The 20,783-nt window shown below is 36.9% G+C and overlaps 1 protein-coding gene across 1 annotated transcript in view; it reads left to right on the top strand.

The window, feature by feature from the left end:
- EFCAB5 (EF-hand calcium binding domain 5) overlaps positions 1-20,783 on the top strand; it is a gene marked incomplete at both ends in the record, with an annotated part of 153,456 nt that overhangs the window by 90,055 nt on the left and 42,618 nt on the right. The window contains 3 exons of the mRNA XM_081269962.1: positions 298-454; positions 10,935-11,224; positions 20,312-20,481. Of these exons, the coding sequence (XP_081126088.1) occupies positions 298-454; positions 10,935-11,224; positions 20,312-20,481 (617 nt within the window). The remainder of the gene's footprint in view (positions 1-297; positions 455-10,934; positions 11,225-20,311; positions 20,482-20,783) is intronic.

Below are 20,783 nucleotides of genomic sequence, written 5' to 3'. Positions count from 1 at the left end.
TAATGACCAGGGAGGATGTGGGAAGGAATAATACAAGATTCTTAAGAAGTACAGTATCCTTTCTAAGGTAATATGCTTGAGTCCAGAGAATGCCTGAGTGGTTTTGGTCTTAAGGTGAAACCTTAAGACATTAAAGAGGTTAAAATTAATAACTGCATTTTCCATTAATATCATGGTTAACCCCCAAATAAGCTGTTTTTATAAAAGATACTGCAATTATTTAGTATAAACACAGGATGCCAGCTAGCACAGTTAACATCGTGTCTTCTGTACCTTGTTAACCTGTTTGTATCCCAGGTTAGACAAAAGGCTTTCCAAGTCCGCCGGGAGCTTCTTCTAGAAGCCCTCTTTCAGAAGTGGGACAGTGATGGCTCAGGCTTTCTGGATCTGAGAGAAGTTGATGAACTCTTGTACACATACAAGGAGGGAATGGAAAAAGAATGTATGAAGAAAGGTAAAATATAAGAATGTTCTTGTTTAAGTTGTGGCACAACTTGGCTTCAAGTTTCCCAGTACTATGGGAACTATACAGTTAAAAACCAAACATTGATTTAGTCAAAACCATCAGATACTGCTTCATACTTATTAATGTGGCTATCATTTGAAAAATGGAAAATAAGTCTTGGCAAGAATGTAGAGAAATTGGACCCCTCATGTATTTGTCAACATGATCAGAAGTGGATCAGAGTGTTGTGTCCAAAACCTTAATTCTACATAGATTCCTTCTGTGGACCTGAATACCCTCACTTGAGGTTAAGAGAATCCAAACCATGCTACAGTTCTGCCTGATTTCTCTTATTTTTCTCTTTTTGTCTTCACAAGGTCTGAACTATTCTCTCAAGTCTGACTGGTTTACAAATTTCTCTTCAATTTACTAACTTCCTCTCCTTAATGACTTTTTTTTCTCCTTTTTTATATTTTCCCCTTCTAATCATTACTTCCCAATCAAAACCTAGTAAAATTCTTATTCCAGTATGATAAATTCCTTTCTTCATTAGATCCCAGTTTAAATGATTTTGCTTTTTACTGGATTTAAAGGTCTATCTGTTGACTTTTGTATACCAGATTTCCAATCTTTAAAGTGTATAGTGCATGGGCTGTTTAAGTTCTTCAACCCTTTCCAAAACATCCTTACATTGTTGATCTTCAAATGTGCCTAAAGTTTATCAATTGTCATGTTCTCTTCAGTCTGCAAACTTTAAATTACACTGCACTGCTTGTCTAAGACTATGCCCAGAGTTGGCTATGCACTTTAATTTTCCATTTAAATGACAAGATTTGCCTTAATATTTAAATTTCTATTTACATAGCATACTTAATGAAATTTCAGAAGACATAATGAGGGGCTGGAGTTGTGGCTCAGAGGTAGAGCCTCGCTCTACCTGTGTGAAGCACTGAGTTCGATCCTCAGCATTACTTAAAAATGTTGTGTCACCTATAACTAAAAAATAAATATTAAAAAAGAGCATAATGAGGTGGTTCCTACTTATAAGATTGGCGAATTTCATAGCATAGAACCATACTCTACAGAGAACCCTATACATCAGTTAGGGTGGCTGGGTTCCAATATTGGGTCTTCACTAATGGGTCCTGTGAACCTGGGCCTGTAATTTAACCTCCATAGACTCAAATTTGTTTGTAAAGTGAACGAGTGAGCCATGATGAATTTTAAAAAAATTTTTCTTATCAAATTTTTAATAAAGATCTTAGCCATTTTTAAGTGAATATCCTTTTACTGGATTTTTCCCAATTGCAAATGAAATATCATTTTACATCCTTAATTAGAAATAACACTTATAATGGGACTGTACAAATTCAGGTCAAAATAAAAAATACATGTATTTTGTGACTTCATAAGAGAAATGATGAATTTTAGAATTAAGGGATCTAAAAGTAATGTTATAAGTGAATTCCATATATTGGATTATATGGAATTACATATAACTGAAACACAGCACTAGGGATAGATAAAAGCACAAAATGTAAAGCCCAGCAAATGAGAAAGAAATGAGGAGGCAGAATATGCTGCCAAATGAAAATGTTTGAAAGTATGAATAAATAACCATTAATTCTCTCCAAGGGCAGACTTATACAAAATGATTCTCAATAAACACGGATTGATAGTCACTTGGTCAGAAATAGCTGTTGACCTGGTGGCAGTATAGAAGAGTTAGCTTCTACTCTCTAAAAAGAAAGAAAATTCTAAATTTGAATATTGACTGACAAATTATTGGCAAATCTTCAAACAGTTCTTTTGTTTGTTTATTGTTTTGTTCCGCTCTTCTTATTTCTTCTGTGTCCAAGATTAAAAATTGAGTTGCTGAATGTGGTTACACATGCCTATAATCCCAGAGGCTTGGGAGACTTAGGCAGAAGGATCGAAAATTCAAAGCCAGCATCAGCAATTTATTAAGACCCTGTCTCTGGGGAAAAAAAAAAAAAGTCTGGAGATGTGAGTCCGTGGTTAAGAGCCCCAGTACCAAAAAAAAAAAAAAAAAAAAAAACAGGTTTATTTTAACTTTTGGTACTGAGGATTGAACCTAAGGGCACTAAGCTATACCCACACTCCTTTTTTATTTTTATTTTGAGACAAGAGACTTGCTAAATTGCTGAAGGCCTCACTAAGTTGCTGAGATTGGCCTTAAACTTGAAATTCTCCTCTAAAAATTGGGATTTAAATATCATAAAGTCACAGAGTTAGAAGTTTGTAGAAATGATTCTGTTGGTGCTCTCAAAATGGAAGTTTGATATATAGAAAGAGAAACTTGAAATTTTAGGTTGTCATTCCCCACCTCTTTTTTTTTTGGCAGAGGGTACCGGGGATTGAACTCAGGGATACTCTGAGTTCAATACCACTGAGCCACTTCCCCAGCCCTATTTTGTATTATTTTTAGAGACAGGGTCTCAGTGAGTTGCTTAGCACCTCGCTTTTGCTGAGGTTGGCTTTGAAGTAGATCCTCCTGCCTTGGCCTCCTGAGCCTCTGGGATTATAGGCCTGGCCACCATACCCTGCTAGCCCCCTTTTTTAAAAATTATTTTTCTCATTGAGAATTTAATGTAGGGGGTGGAGGGAAGGAGTGGGAGGAAAGAAGGGGAAGGGGCAATACTGGGGACTGAATTAGAACAAATTATATTCCATGCTTTATATAATTATGTCATAGTATATTCTATTGCCATGTATAACTAAAAAGAACCAATAAAAATTAATTAATTAAAATATAGATGTAAATAAAATAAAAATATGGAACGCTTCATGAATTTGCGTGTCATCCTTGCGCAGAGGCCATGCTAATCTCTGTATCGTTTCAATTTTAGTAAATGTGCTGCTGAAGCAAGCACTCCCCTTTTTATTTCTATCTAATCCAGAATTTGATCAATCTTTTGAGCAGAAATATCACAAATAAAAAGCCAAAGAACATGTGACCTGTCAATACCATAGAATTTAATGGAATAGATTACTCTTACCCCATTATTTTCCATGAAATAGCTGTTAATGCTGTTGGCTATGTCCTTTCATTTTCTATTTAAATTATAAGATTTGCTTTAATATTTAAATTTCTATTTAAATAAGACATTTAACTCTTAAAACTAAAACTTTTTTGAGACAAGGTCTTGCTATGACAATATGTTGATACATATTCAGTCACATTAATTTTTCATAGGATTCTCAGCATATTATGGTAAACTTTTTTTCTTTCAGGAAAAATATGACCATGTCCTATGAATTTGATCAATCTTAGTCTCTCTAGCCATGAACTCAAAAGAGAGAAATGGAATTACACCCGGTACAGTGCAGAGGAAGGAAGCTTTGAGAAAAGATTAAAACTTAAAACTTTGGTTTTATCCAGGTGCTGTGGCAGCAACTCAGGAGGCTGAGTCAGGAGATAGCAAATTTATGGCCAGCCTCAGCAATTTAGCAAAATGAGACCCTGTCTTAAAATAAAAAATAAAAAAAGTACTGGAGGTATTGCTCAGTGGTAAAGTATGCTTGGACTCAATCCCAAGTACAAAAACATCGCAACAATAAAAACCCTTGGAGTTTAGTTAGACCTTTAGTTTGAATACATTCTCTTCCTAATTAGTGCTATAGTCTCTTTCAGTATCCTTTTCCTCTTTTTAGAGAATGAGGCTAATTCCTACTTCCCTGGTGAACTGTAGGAATTAAAGATGATATATGTAGAAATACTTATTATCAGGTTTACAACACTCCAAAGACATGAATTTTATTCTCTCTCTCTCTCTTTTGATACTAAGTATTGAACCCAGAGATGTTACCACTGAGCCATATCCCATCCCTTTTTAATTTTTATTTTGAGACAGGGTCTTGCTAAATTGCCAAGGCTGGCTTTGAACTTTTGATCCTTAGTTACTGGGATTACAGGAGTGTACTACTGTGCCCAGCTTACCTCAATGCCCTGAGTAACTGGAACTACAGGCATATGTGCCATAACAACTGGTTAAACTAAAACATTTTGGTAATACATTCTGTTACCAAATTCCAGAAATCTTTTTTCCCCATATTTTTATGGGTGCATTAAACTTGTATGCAATGGTGGGATTCATTGTTATATATTGTTACATACACACAATGAAATAATTTAATTTGGCCAGTATCCTTTCCCAATATTTCCCCTTTCCCTCTTCTCCCTCCCAGTAGTCCCTTTCCTCTACTCTATCCCAAAATCTTGAACATTATTTAAAAGTCTCATTAAAAAGCACACAAAGTGTTTTTTTTAAAGAAACTAAAAACTGGGCAAGTAGGTGTTGTAAAATGACAATTTCTTTGCTTTAGAACTCTAGAATAAGGAATCAATAGGAAACTCCTCCGTTGTTCCTTGATTTTCATGACCTTGACACTTTGAAAGATTGTAGACTTGTTTTTAGGAAGTCCTTTATTTACATTTGTCTAATGTTTCTTCTTGCTTAAATTCAGGTTATTGATCTTCAGCAGAAATATATTGTGTAATCAATGCTGTTCTTGTTGAATGATATCAGAAGTCCCATGATAACTTTGACCAGTTTATTAAGATGCTTTCTAATAGGTCCCTCCACTCTAAAGTCACTCTTTTTCCCTTTGATGCTATCTGACAGGTCCCTCCACTCTAAAATCACTCTTTTTCCCTTTGAATCTAACAAGTATTTTATGAATGTGCTTTGAAACTATGTAAGTAGTCCTTCCATTTTTTGTCAAACTTTTCATTTATAGCAGTATATGGTGGCTTCCTATTTTATTCAGTGGGTTATAATCCAAAACTATCATTATTTGTTTTGATGCTAATATTGTCCCAAATTTATTTATTTTTTCAGTTATGTGCACAGTTACTTTATTTCTGCAGAATCTCCTTGGTGAACATATTTTTTTTCAGGCTTACATAATACAGTTTTTAAAAATCATTTATTTATTTATTTTTATTTATATATGACAGCAAAATGCATTACAATTCTTATTATACATATAGAACCCAATTTTCATATCTCTGGTTGTATACAAAGTATATTCACAACAATTTATGTCTTCATACATGTACTTTGGATAATAATGATCATCATATTCAATCATTATTTCTAAACCCATGCCTCCCTACCCTTCCTCTCCAACCCCTCTGCCCTGTCTAGAGTTTGTCTATTGTCCCAAATTTAAACAAAGGGAAGTCCTTTTATCTCCTGTGTCTTCCCTTTCCCACTCCCAAAATTTTATAAGGAAAAATTTCAAACATTCAACAAAACTGAGGAATTTTATGGCGAGGCATCTGTAGACCACCTGGATTCTACCATTACCATTTTACTACCTTTTCTTATTATCTATCTGCCTCCATCTATTTTTCCATCTATCTCTGTTATTTTTATGCATTTCAAAGTATATTATATACTTCTCACTAATTACTCCAGCATGCGTATCATTAATTGGAGTGTTTGTTAAAAGCTTTTTTTCTTTTGAGGTAAAATTTTCATAAAATTAGATGCATAAATTTTAAGTGTACAATGAGTTTTGGCAAATACATAACCTGAGTACTCCATGCTTGCATCAAGAACAAAAAAACTTTCCCATTCAATCCCACCATCTAATCCCCAAGACAACCCCTCTTCTGTTTTTTTCTACCATAGTTTTAACTCTTCTAAAACTACATAAAAATGAAGTCATACAATATATACTCTTTTTTGTAAGGTTTCCTTCACTCAGCATAATTTTCCTTGAGATGGTTACAGGTTGTTGCATATATTAGAATTTTGCTTCTATTTATTGCTGAATAGTATTCCACTGTATGAATATACCATGTTTGTTTATCTGGTCTCTAAACACTTGGGTTGTTTCTTGTTCTTGACTATTATGAATAAAGCTGCTCCAAACAATCTTATTATACTAATCTTTATGTGGATATATGTGTTTATTTCTTATTAATAAATATACAGGAGTAGAATTTCTGGACCATAGGGTACATATTTTTAGTTTTATAAGGAGCTGTCATATAGTTTCCTCTGTTTTTTTTTTTTTTTTGGTACTGGGGATTGAACTCAGGGGCACTTAACCACTGAGCCACACAACATCAACCCCCCCCCATATATATAAAAAAAAATATATATATATATATATATATATATATATATATATATATATAATTTTTTAAGTCATAATTGGGCACAATACCTTTATTTTATTTATTTATTTTTATGTGGTGTTGAAGATTGAACCCAGTGCCTTGCAGGTGATAGGCAAGTACTCTACCACTGAGCCACAACCCCAGCGCTTCCCCCAACCCCAACCCTTTTAAGACAGGATCTTGCTGAGTTACTTAGGGCCTCGCTAGCTGGCTCCCGAGTTGCAGGGATTACAGGAGTGTACCACCGTGCCTGGCTCCTCTGTTCTTTTAATGTGTTTCCATCATTCTTTTTTTCCATGTTTTATTGGTGCCTTATAGTTGTACATACTTGTGGGATTTGTTGTTATGTATTTGTGCATGTACACAATGTAACAGTATACATTTGCCAATATTGTTTCCATCATTCTTAGCACACTACCTTGATTTCTACTATACTGACATCTTCTAGATCCCTCTTATACTGAGGGATAATCCATTTCCTCAGAAAATCCTGGTTTCTTTTAATGGGAAGTAGTATTTAAAAGCCAAGATCTGGATTCTACATATGCTTATTGTTCAGAAGTCTCTGCTCCCAGGTTTCTTAGTGAACAGAGGGAGGGGATTTGTTTGTATGTGTGTTTGCACATGCACATGCATGTGTGTACAAAAACATTCACACCTGTGCTTCTATTTCATCTATTAATATTAAAAATCATGAGTTCATACCAATACCTCCAAGTCTAATCTAACACAACAGGATTCATTCTAGTTTTCTCCCTTTCCATTTTTGAAGCTCCCTGCTTTGGCTCATGTTATCCTGGATATATTTATTTATTTGACCCATCAGTCTATTAGTTCTACATGGAACAAATCTTCAATCACTGCTGCTGTCCTCTCTCCCACTCTTATGTCCTTGTATATTTGAAATCATTTTAAAATTATTTTTAAAATTATAGATGGACACAATATCTTTGTTTATTTTTTTTGTGGTGCTGAGGATCGAATACAGTGTCTCACAGGTGCTAACAAGCACTCTACCACTGAGCTACAACCCCAGCCCCTTTATGTCTTCTTTCTTATATCACTTAAGGACACTATACTACACTACCCTTCCCTCATGCTTTACTTGGGGTGTTGACATTCCACATGAGATTTCCTTCTCCAAGTGGTGATCTTGGAATATGGATATTCCTTAGATTCTGATGCTCTATGACAAGGCAGTTTTCAAACCTTCCTCAGTCCATTTAGTGTATTCAGATTCTGGCTCCCAATGCTGGACTTGGGCCAGTTTTGCATGTTGGACTTCTCTTCCACACTGACATCTGCTTCATCCTATTTAGATTATGATTTCCCCAGGCCAAGCTGTCTGTAAGATATGGAAAAATGATAAACCCCAAAATAGTGTAGCCTGGGAAGAGGGAGTGAGGAAGAAGGCAACACACTGATAACAAGGATCCTTTCCCAGGGACAGCACAATCCCTGGGAAGGAAGCAAACATTATCCAGTGATAAGACAATCCCTGGGAAGGAGACATCCATCAAGCCTAGAATGGCAGTCTCTGGGGGGAAGCCAAAGCATTGATCCTTCCCCAAATAAATCCTTTCCTAGTGACAGTACAATGGGACCCTGAAGGGAAAAAGTTAAGTACTGAATGCTGACCCCAGACCGTCTATTCTTCCCCCAAATAAAAATATTGCCCAGGAAAAGCAAATTTCAAATTCTTACAACTTGTTCCCTGAGTGCCTGAACTGACACACTTTGTCAATAATTAAATCATCTCTCAGTGTAACATATATAAGCACCAATTCCTCCCTGGGCTGGTGGCTCATGTTCCATCAGGAAAGAGGGTCCACCAGATGCATGATTCCACTGCTGAATAAAGGCTTTGCTGATCTGTGAAATTTACACCCACTGGCTTGGTCATTTTATATTAATACTGTCCCCTCTATTTGCATATCCTTTTCTTTCTGGTCAGGATTAAACATCCACATGGGGCTTTGGTTCTCCAACCTAAACCACCTCTCTGTTGAACTATCCTCTTCACCCACATTGGTTGTAAGTTGCCCTTCCATATGCATGCCTTCTGCACCCTGCTCACACTCTGACAATCCATGCTAAGCCACCTCTGCACAGATGACCTCCTCAACACATTTGGACTCCAATACCCTGACCTGCTTCTTGACCGGGAGAGGTTACTTACCTTGCTCTGGCCCACCAGTGGCTTTAGAACCAAAATGCTCAAGAAAAGAAAGGAATATAATAATAATAATAATAATAATAATAATAATAATAATAATAATAATAATAATGGTGGCTTTAGAACCAAAATGCTCAAGAAAGAAAGGAATATAATAATAATAATAATAGTAGTAATAATGAGGAGGAGGAGGAGGAAACCATAAAGCACTTCAAGCCTAATAGGAGGCTGTCACTTAGGATCCTTTGGGTTCAAATAATAGAAAATACAATCCAAAAAACATAAGAAAAAAAGAAATTTAATCAAACTTGCATGTATGAATATGGCATAAAGAATCCCAAAATAGTATAATTATAATGCATCAATGAAAAAAAGAAATTTGTTCATGCAATGGTAAAGTTCAGAACTACTTCAGGACACAACTAGGTTTGGGAGTTCAAATAATGACATTAGGTTAGGTATCTGGTTCTTTCTCTTTCTCTTGTTTTCAGCCCAGCCCCTGCTCTCTTCTGTTTTATCTCCATTGTTATAAAACCTCTCCATTTGTGGTGACCAGGTCCATCCTCACATATTCATTCAAACTCAGTAGAAATAAAATAGAAAGTGTCCTCTTCCTAATGATTCTGCATAAATCTTGTACTAAATCAATCACTCAGGCATAAGTCTAAGATGCATGCTTAATCTGTAGAACTATGAGTGGAATCCAATTCAAACACATAAACTGAGATGGGAGTGGAGTGGTGGCAAAACTGGAGAGAACTACCAAGACAAAGATGAGTGGAAGCTAAAAAACAAAAATCAATGAGTGTCCAACTACAGAAATGAGAAGCTCACTGCATATGATAAAATGACTATAAGTTCCCAGTAGTATTTGTTAATTGTCAAATAAATGACATAGAATAAATGCTATTGTCTTTCATGGGAAGGAGAAATCACAGTAGAAGACTTTACAAGGAAGGAGAGACTTAGGACTATACTTTAAAAGGAAGGGGTAGCTACCTTATAATGTTAACTTATAAGAAATGTCAAAAAAATTTGCAAACACAAACCAGAAGACATGTATAAAAATGCTCGAAGTGCTAGTACCAAGAACAAAATATTGAAAACAACCTAAACATCCATTTCCAGGAGAATAAATAATCAAGGATAATACACTCACGTGATGGCGTACAATGATGAAAATGAATGAATCACAGCTACAGGAACATGTAGATTGGTACAGTTGCATAATGTTGGATAAAAAAGCAAGTCCCAGAAAATTGCATATGACTTGATAACCTCTTTCTAAAGTTTAAAAAGTCAAACCTAAACTACATATTGTTTAGAAGTATTCATGTAATACATATATTATTGTATAACTCTAACACTATTGGATAAACAAAAGGGAAGGGAAAGATAAAACCAAATTTTGGATTGGTAACGGTGAAGGGAGAGGATGGAATAGGGCAGAACAGAGTGGAAAATGTAAGTAACTGGTCATATTCAAGTTTGATAGTAGATTCATCATTGCACAATTAAAAAAATTAAAGAGTATGGATACAGAAGTATGCAAAGCACGGTTAGGGACCATGAATAGAATGAAGGTACTAGAGCAAATAACTACTATATGGTATTAGGAGCAGATTTGATTGGAAATAGAATAGATTGAAATATGGCAGGACTTTGAACCAGAGAATTAAATAATGCATACTCCATTTTAATTTAATTTTACAAATGCATATTGAGTATTTTAGTACTGACCAGTCAATTATAAAGTGATAAAAGCTGGTGTGGGGGTACGAAAATAGAAATGAAAGGAGTGGCCACAAGATACGTTGCCAAAGAGTAAAATTATTATAATTTTAATAATTTTAATGGATAAAATTAAGCTGTTTATTATAAATGTAGGGAGGAGTCAAAGTAGACTCTGAGAGTTTTCCAGCTAAGGAGTAGAATTAAAACAAACCCAAAGCAAGAGAAGATGATATAGATGTCTTACTGAATTTATTATAGGAAATGCCTGAGAAATATTCCTCTGATCTCAGAGATGCCTTTGATATACTTGAGTTTCCACAGACCAGTAGTTGTTAAGGGCTTGGGCTTGAAGAAGAGAAAGAAAATTTTCCCAGTAGATGAATGTACTGTTGATTAGTTCTTGGTTTTGCGTTTGTGTCTTTTAGCTAAACTACACTTCCAGTTTCCAAAGTCATACCATGGACATGAAGTAAAGTTGTCTTCAAAACAATTTCAGAAATACATAGAATTGGTAGTATCTGAACTCAGGGGCAATGAAGATCAAGTTATGGAAAGTATTGTGGAATTTCTGATGAATTCTTTAAAGAGGAGCCATATTGAGGGTCTTAGGAATTGTGCAAGACGAAAATGGCTGCACCAAATCCAACATGCTGCAGAGACAAGTGGAGTGTCTGTGGAGCCAGTATACACTGAGACCTTTAAGACCCTCACCCAGGTATGGTTTCTTTTTTTATATTTATTTATTTTTATTTGTTCTAATCAGTTATTCTTTTTTTTTAATTTTTTATTGGTTGTTCACAACATTACAAAGCTCTTGACATATCATATTTCATACATTAGATTGAAGTGGGTTATGAACCCCCAATTTTACCCCAAATGCAGATTGCAGAATCACATCAGTTACACATCCACAATTTTACATAATGCCCTATTGTATTCTGCTACCTTTCCTATCCCCTACTATCTCCCCTCCCCTCCCCTCCCAACTTCTCTCTCTACCCCATCTACTGTAGTTCATTTCTCTCCTTGTTTATTTTCCCATTCCCCTCACAACCTCTTATATGTAATTTTGTATAGCAATGAGGGTCTCCCTCCATTTCCATGCAATTTCCCTTTTCTCTCCCTTTCCCTCCCATCTCATGTCTCTGTTTAAAGTTAATCTTTTCTTCCTGCTCTCCCTCCCTACTCTGTTCATAGTTGCTCTCATTATATCAAAGAAGACATTTGGTATTTGTTTTTTAGGGATTGGCTAGCTTCACTAAGCATAATCTGCTCTAGTGCCATCCATTTCCCTGAAAATTCTGTGATTTTGTCATTTTTTATTGCTGCATAGTACTCCATTGTGTATAGATGCCACATTTTTTTTATCCATTCATCTATTGAAGGGCATCTGGGTTGGTTCCACAGTCTAGCTATTGTGAATTGTGCTGCTATGAACATCGATGTGGCAGTATCCCTGTAGCATGCTTTTTTAAGGTCTTCAGGGAATAGTCCGAGAAGGGCAATAGCTGGGTCAAATGGTGGTTCCATTCCCAGCTTTCCCAGGAATCTCCAAACTGCTTTCCAAATTGGCCGCACCAATTTGCAGTCCCACCAGCAATGTACAAGTGTACCCTTTTCTCCACATCCTCGCCAGCACTTGTTGTTGTTTGACTTCATAGTGGCTGCCAATCTTACTGGGGTGAGATGGTATCTTAGTGTGGTTTTGATTTGCATTTCTCTGACTGCTAGAGATGGAGAGCATTTTTTCATGTACTTGTTGATTGATTGTATATCCTCCTCTGAGAAGTGTCTGTTCAGGTCCTTGGCCCATTTGTTGATTGGGTTATTTGTTATCTTATTGTCTAATTTTTTGAGTTCTTTGTATACTCTGGATATTAGGGCTCTATCTGAGGTGTGAGGAGTAAAAATTTGTTCCCAGGATGTAGGCTCCCTATTTACCTCTCTTATTGTTTCTTTTGCTGAGAAAAAACTTTTAAGTTTAATTAAGTCCCATTTGTTGATTCTAGTTGTTGACTCTTGTGCTATGGGTGTCCTATTAAGGAATTTGGAGCCCGACCCCACAATCTGTAGGTCGGAGCCAAGTTTTTCTTCTATCAGACGCAGAGTTTCTGATTTGATATCAAGCTCCTTGATCCATTTTGAGTTAACTTTTGTGCATGGCGAGAGAAAGGGATTCAGTTTCATTTTGTTGCATATGGATTTCCAGTTTTCCCAACACCATTTGTTAAAGATGCTATCCTTCCTCCATTGCATGCTTATAGCCCCTTTATCAAATATAAGATAGTTGTAGCTTTGTGGATTAGTCTCTGTGTCCTCTATTTTATACCATTGGTCCACCCGTCTGTTTTGGTACCAGTACCATGCTGTTTTTGTCACTATTGCTCTGTAATATAGTTTGAAATCTGGTATTGCTATACCGCCTGATTCACACTTTCTGCTTAGAATTGCTTTTGCTATTCTGGGTCTTTTATTTTTCCATATGAATTTCATGATTGCTTTATCTATTTCTACAAGAAATGCCGTTGGGATTTTGATTGGCATTGCATTAAATCTATAGAGAACTTTTGGTAATATCGCCATTTTGATGATGTTAGTTCTGCCTATCCATGAACAGGGTATATTTTTCCATCTTCTAAGATCTTCTTCTACTTCTCTCTTTAGGGTTCTGTAGTTTTCATTGTATAAATCTTTCACCTCTTTTGTTAGGTTGATTCCCAAGTATTTTATTTTTTTTGAGGATATTGTGAATGGAGTGTTTTTCCTCATTTCCATTTCAGAAGTTTTGTCGCTGATATACAGAAATGCCTTTGATTTATGCATGTTGATTTTATATCCTGCCACTTTGCTGAATTCATTTATTAGTTCTAGTAGTTTCTTTGTAGACCCTTTTGGGTCTTCTAGGTATAGAATCATGTCATCTGCAAATAGTGATAATTTAAGTTCTTCTTTTCCAATTTTTATGCCTTTAATTTCTTTCGTCTGTCTAATTGCTCTGGCCAGTGTTTCGAGAACTATATTGAATAGAAGTGGAGATAAAGGGCATCCCTGTCTTGTTCCGGATTTTAGAGGGAATGCCTTCAACTTTTGTCCATTCAGAATAATGCTAGCCTGAGGCTTAGCATAGATAGCTTTTACAATGTCAAGGTAAGTTCCTGTTATCCCTAGTTTTTCTAATGTTTTGAACATAAAGGGATGCTGTACTTTGTCAAATGCTTTCTCTGCATCTATCGAGATGATCATATGGTTCTTATCTTTAAGTCTATTGATGTGGTGAATAACATTTATTGATTTCCGTATGTTGAACCATCCTTGCATCCCAGGGATGAATCCTACTTGATCATGGTGCACTATTTTTTTGATGTGTTTTTGTATTCGATTCGCCAGAATTTTATTGAGGATTTTTGCATCTAGGTTCATTAGAGATATTGGTCTGTAGTTTTCTTTCTTTGAGGTGTCTTTGTCTGGTTTCGGAATCAGGGTGATGTTGGCCTCATAGAATGAATTTGGAAGAGCTCCCTCTTTTTCTATTTCCTGAAATAACTTGAAAAGTATTGGTATTAGTTCTTCTTTAAAGGTTTTGTAAAACTCCGCTGTATACCCATCCGGTCCTGGACTTTTCTTGGTTGGTAGTCTTTTGATGGTTTCTTCAATTTCATCCATTGAAATTGGTCTGTTCAGATTGTGTGTATCCTCCTGATGCAGTCTGGGCAAATCATATGACTTAAGAAATTTATCGATGTCTTCACTATCCTCTATTTTATTGGAATATAGGTTTTCAAAATAATTTCTGATTGTCTTCTGTATTTCTGTAGCATCTGTTTTGATATTGCCTTTTTCATCCCGTATGTTAGTAATTTGAGTTCTCTCTCTTCTTCTCTTCGTTAGCGTGGCTAAAGGTCTGTCGATCTTATTTATTTTTTCGAAGAACCAACTTTTAGTTTTGTTAATTTTTTCAATAGTTTCTTTTGTTTCAATTTCATTGATTTCTGCTCTGATTTTAATTATTTCTTGCCTTCTGCTACATTTGCTGTTGTTTTGCTCTTCCTTTTCTAGGGCTTTGAGTTGGAGTGTGAGCTCATTTATTTGTTGGTTTCTTCTTTTTTTGAGGAATGACCACCAGGCGATGAATTTTCCTCTTAAAACTGCTTTCATTGTGTCCCATAGATTCCGATATGTTGTGTCTGTATTTTCGTTTATCTCTAAGAATTTTTTGATTTCCTCCTTTATGTCTTCTGTAACCCATTGATCATTCAGTAATATATTGTTCATTTTCCATGTGATGTAGGATTTTTCCTTCCTTCTTTTATCATTGATTTCCAGTTTCATTCCATTATGATCAGATAAAATGCATGGTATTATCTCCACCCCTTTATATTTACTGAGGGTTGCCCTATGGCATAATATATGGTCTATTTTTGAGAAGGATCCATGTGCTGCTGAGAAAAAAGTATAGCCATTTGATGATGGTTGATATATTCTATATAAGTCAGTTAAGTCTAGGTTATTGATTGTGGTATTGAGATCTATAGTTTCTTTATTCAACTTTTGTTTGTAGGATCTGTCCAATGGTGAGAGTGGTGTGTTGAAGTCTCCCATAATTATTGTGTTGTGGTCTATTTGATTCTTGAATTTGAGAAGAATTTTTTTTATGAATGTCGCAGCACCATTATTTGGTGCGTAAATATTGATAATTGTTATGTCTTGTTGGTGAATGGTTCCTTTTAACAGTATATAATGACCTTCTTTATCCCTTTTGATTAACTTAGTCTTGAAGTCGATTTTATTCGATATGAGGATGGCCACCCCTGCTTGCTTGCGAGGACCGTGTGCGTGGTATATTTTTTCCCATCCTTTCACCTTTAGCCTGTGTATGTCTTTTCCAATCAGATGTGTCTCCTGGAGGCAGCATATTGTTGGGTTTGTTTTTTTAATCCATTATACCAGCCTATGTCGCTTTATTGGAGAGTTTAAGCCATTAACATTCAGAGTTACTATTGATATATGGTTTGAACTTCCATCCATGATTGATTGTTTATCCTTTTTTTAAAAAAAAAAAAATTTTAGTTTGTTTCACCATGGTTGTCTTTCCCCTCGCCCTCTGTCTTTACTGAGGCACTTCCCACTGATGGTTTTGGTTATTGTTTTTCATTTCTTCTTCATGTAGTGTTTTGCTCAAAATGCTTTGCAATGCTGGTTTTCTGGCTGCAAATTCTTTTAACTTTTGTTTATCATGAAAGATTTTTATTTCGTTGTCATACCTGAAGCTTAATTTTGCTGGATACAGGATTCTTGGTTGGCATCCATTGTCTTTCAGTGTTTGAAATACATTGTTCCATGACCTTCTTGCTTTCAGTGTCTGTGATGAAAAATCCGTTGTTAACCGTATTGGTTTACCCCTAAATGTAATCTGTCTCCTTTCCCTTGTAGCTTTTAATATTTTCTCTTTGTTCTGTATATTGGATATCTTCATAACAATGTGTCTTGGCGTTGGTCTACTGTGATTTTGTGTGCTCGGTGTCCTGTATGCATCTTCAATTTGTATATCTGTTTCCTTTTTTATTTCTGGGAAGTTTTCTGTAATTATTTCATCCAGCAGGTTACTCATTCCCTTGGTTTGAATCTCTGTACCTTCTTCTATCCCGATGACTCGTAAGTTTGGTTTCTTCATGTTATCCCATAACTCTTGGATGTTTGTCTCGTGATTTTTTACCAGCCTTTCTGAGTTGGCTAGACTCTTTTCAAGATGGTATATTTTGTCTTCATTATCTGACGTTCTGGTTTCTACTTGCTCCACTCTGTTAGTGATACTCTCAATTGAGTTTTTAATTTGGTTTATCGTTTCCTTCATTTCTAGAATTATTGTTTGATTATTTTTTATAATCTCTATCTCCTGATAGAGATGCTTAACTTCTTCTTTTATCTGTTTATGAAATTCATTCTGAATGTGTTCTTTCGCTGCTTGAATTTGCTGTCTTGTATCCTCCTTAAGGTTCCATTCCATCTGTCTAAGGTGTTCCTTGAGTTCTTTATATGACCATTTTTCTGATGACTCCACGTCCTCCTGAATATTTAGGCTGTCCTGCATTGTTTGTAGTCCTTTTCTTCCTTGTTTTTTGAAGCTGCTCATGTTACTTCTTGTTCTGTTTGACTGCTGGGTTACTGTTTACTCCTATAAATTAATTTGATGTTTGGGAGGAAAGGTATTTGAAGGGAAGGGGTGAAGTCACTAAAGAGAATGAGAGTAGGCAGGTAGAATTCAAGGAAAGGGGGGATAAGAGAAATGAAAAGACTAAAGAAGAAAAAAATAGGAACTAAAAAAGAAAAAAAATTAAAAAAAAATAATAATAATAATTAAAAAAAATAATTAAAAAAAATTTAAATTAAAATTAGTAGCAAAAAAAATTTTTTAAAAATATTTTGTAAAAAATTAATTAAACAACAAGAAAGAAAAAAATGAAACTGAAAGAAAAACCCAAATCAAAAAAAAAAAAAAAAAAAAAAAAAAAACCCTAATAAATGCCGTCTTAGAGTTTGATTAACTTCTCTTCCAGTAGGTGGCACTTTGTCCACCAGGCCAAGTTTCTCCTGTCGATACGCGGGAACCAATCACTGTGCAGCAGCTCCTCCCAGACCGGGCGAGTCTCCAATCCTGAGTGTCTAGGGCCTCCTCTTGTGTCTAGTCACTTCCCACTTTTTCTCTAGCCAGGCCCCTCTCACCACAATACTGGCTACAAGCCAGGTCTGCTGCTCCCGGGAGCCCTGCTTTCATGAACGACTGGGCACACTCTTCCAGTTTGCCATTCCCTCAGACCCTAAGTTTGTAGAGCTTGGGGCTGAGAATCCTCAGCGGATTTTACTTGCCCTCCTGTATCCACTTCCCCGTAGCTGGTGCAAGAGACCTCAGCAGTCAGCCCTGGTGGGAGCGGTAGATCCGCGCCGCGGGGACCCACACCACCTCTGATTCCCTCGGGCTGGCTGTAGCACTCGTGGGAGAGCTGGGAGGGGCCCTTGCGGGAGAGCTGGGAGTGGCCCTTAAGGTTTTCCCGATGTGTGGAGAGGGAAGGCTGTGGGATCACACACCTGTAGCTGTCGGTTTCAACGAAGTTATCTCCTCCACAGCAGTCTGATGACGTTGTTTCCCTTTGCTGGGCTACCAATGCAACGGGTGGGTCCTTACTGTCTCTCCCAAGCCCCGTTTCAAACCTGTGGCCACTACTTATGAAGGCTCGGTAGGCATTTACCTTCGTATGATGAGAAGGGCTGACCAGTTGTTTCAGCCAGATGGATTAATGCCGAGTCATAGCTGTTTGTCTGCGGGAAGCAGGTGAATTCAGCGGATCAGGGCTCAGTGCGTGTTCTCGGTTCACTTGGATTTTAAATTGTCTCTCATCTTATCAGCTGTTTCATTTAATTCAGCAGCTCATTCGCGCGGTGAAGAGTCTGCTCTATGATGCTCTGTGGGAGGCGGTGGCAGCAGCGGCGGCGGCAGCGGCTTTCGAGACCCCCGGAGAGGGGGTGCGGGTTGAGGGAGGCGAGGCGGCGCCTCGGGCCGCGGGGGCCGGGTACCGGACACGCAGGAGAGCGGGCGGGGTGGGGGAAAGAAATTGAAATCTAGATTTAGAGACTGAGCTTGGGAGGAGAGACAGCTGGGGAGAAGCAAGGCGGAGAGGCGGAGAAGAGAAGGAGATGGGGCCGATAGATCCGTGCACCTGGGGCTGCAGCCTTACTGTTCGCGCTGAAGTCGTGATGGATTCCCTCCACCTTGGCTCATGACTTGATGTTTTCAATCACAGGCCTAGGCTCCGTCCCAGGCATTGGCTCCACGGGGCTCCTCTAATCAGTTATTCATAACAGTAGAATGCATTCTGACACATCATACATAAATGGAGTATAATCTCTCATTCTTCTGGGTGTACATGATATACAGTTACACAGGTAGTAATCATATATGCAACATTCTACTATCGTTTCTACCCCTTTACCCCTCCCCGTCCTTCACTCCCCTCTATCTAATTCCAGGTATGTTTTCTAAAATGATCTAAAAGAGAAAAAAATTCTGAGCTGGGCACAGTGGTGCATTCCTGTAATCCCAGTGATTTGCGAGGCTGAGGCAGGAGGATTGCAAGTTCAAGGCCAGCCTGGGCAACTTAGCAAGACCCTGTCTCAAAATGTAAAAAGAAAAGGAGGAAGGGGATGTGCTTAGAGGTAGAGTACCCTCCCATCCCTAGTACTAAAAAAAGGGAAAAAAAAAAGGGAAGGGAGAGGAAAAGAATTTTCTCACAGTGGGTGATATCCAATGGTTGTGTGGAAGGAGCACTTGATTCTAATACATTACAAATGACCCAAAGCCCAGATGAGATGCCACTGAGATTATGACTGGTGGGTAAGAAAGAATCAGAGAAGAAAAGTGTAAAGAAAAGATATGAAAAAGAAGTCTTGGGATTTCTAATTTCATTTGTGCTAAGAGTCTAATAAGCCAAGAATAGACAATGGACTGATACTGAAAAAAACACCAGAAAAGAGATGTGCAAACAGTTCAAGCTATGTTTTCCTTACATGATGTCCAGGGAACTATATAACCATAAAAAAAGAACTATTTACACCATAAACTCATCATAAAGTAGATTCCAACATTGCACAATATTTCATAGTACTGCCTAGCAGCAAGTTGAGACTTTTAGAATCCTGTCACTTAAAATACATGGCCCTGTAGAGCCCTTGCCCACAGCCTTGCACCTCTTCAGAAACTCCCAGATTGCTACTTTTCTTAAGCAGAAACATCACAGCTATTTTTTACATATATCCCAGATTCCAGTAATACAGGAGACCTGGGCCAGTCATCATCATCATTTTATACATTACACACACACACACATACACACACACACACACACACACACACACACACAATTGGAATCATCTCCTGAATGGCTGAATTTTCCCATGTTGTTGGCAATGGTGAAATTAGGACTAGGAGTCCACTCAAGAAAAGGAGGCATTGCTCCAACTTGCTTTAGAGATCTGTGTTACCCTAAGAAAAATCTTATTTTATATTTGTTAGTTACTCCATATAACTTATATGTGGAAAAAAGGAATAAAAGCAGAAGAAAAAGAAAGTTTGAAAAACAAACCTAAATAAATAGTAAGAAGAGACAAATATCAAGTGTCTCTTATGTCCCCACTTTATGAATATATTCAATGTGTGTTATCACATAATACTGTTAATAATTTAATTTTTTGATATAGAGATTTTTAATTATTTTAATTAGAAATAGTAAATGCAGAAAGTCTGAACCCTCAGGCTCCAAGAAACCTTTTCCTGAAATGGCATAGATCAAATATGTAAATTGTGTTAATAATTCCTTGGAAGCATTTTTTTTTCAATTTCACATATTTAAATGGCCAAGAGATATGAGTGAAATGAAGGCATCTTCTTGATGCAGCTCTCTAAAACCAGTACTTTTAACTGAAGCCCAGAAAACATGACAGTAGTTTGAAAGAATTTAAGTTTTAAACCTTTAATTTGATTAGACTTGAGAGGTTTGGTTTTGTTTTGATTTTGTTTTCAGTAAAGCAGTTTAGTTGGCTTTAGAAAAAAATCTATTCCACGCATGAAAACTCAGTTTTGGAGGTCATTTGTGGTGTCAGCCTTTTCCCCACTGCCCATGAATGGTAGTACCTGCATCATGTACTCAATAAATTGAAATTATTGGTGCCATGTTCACAAACTGGGTGGTAGAGGGATTAGGGGAGTTCTGTGGCTGTTGGTAAATACATTTTCAGAAATGTTGTGCCACAGGATGCTGAAACTCATGGAAATAAGAAGATTAGTGCTCACATTTCCCTCTTAGAAGAAAATGAACTACTGCCTGATCGAGGGTCTGTTCTACTGAGAAATGTGGCTTGTACCCTAGATGACGCTTCATTCGTACTGAACAGAGTACTTTACCGGGACATGGAAGGAATCAGGTGAGAACTCCTTGAAGTGACTGGTTTTATCTTCCTAAACAACAACAACAACAAACTAGCACCTCCAAATCCTAGTGAGTTGCTCCAGAGAGAAATGTCTCAAGTTACCAGGCTTCTAGAGTGGGAACTGATGTTTCCAGTTTTTTTTAATATTTTTTAAATTGTTGATAGACCTTAATTTTATTTATTAACATGTGGTGCTGAGAATCAAACCCAGTGCCTCACACATGCCAGACAAGTACGCTACCGCTGAGCCCCAGCCCCAGACCCTAATGTTTCCAGTTTTGAATGGTTTCAGTTAA

This window comes from Spermophilus citellus, assembly GCF_964194105.1.
Source record: "Spermophilus citellus genome assembly, chromosome: 17".
Taxonomy (NCBI): domain Eukaryota; kingdom Metazoa; phylum Chordata; class Mammalia; order Rodentia; family Sciuridae; genus Spermophilus; species Spermophilus citellus.
The sequence above is the reverse complement of the archived record's forward strand: the minus strand, read 5'-3'. Positions and strand labels throughout refer to the sequence as shown.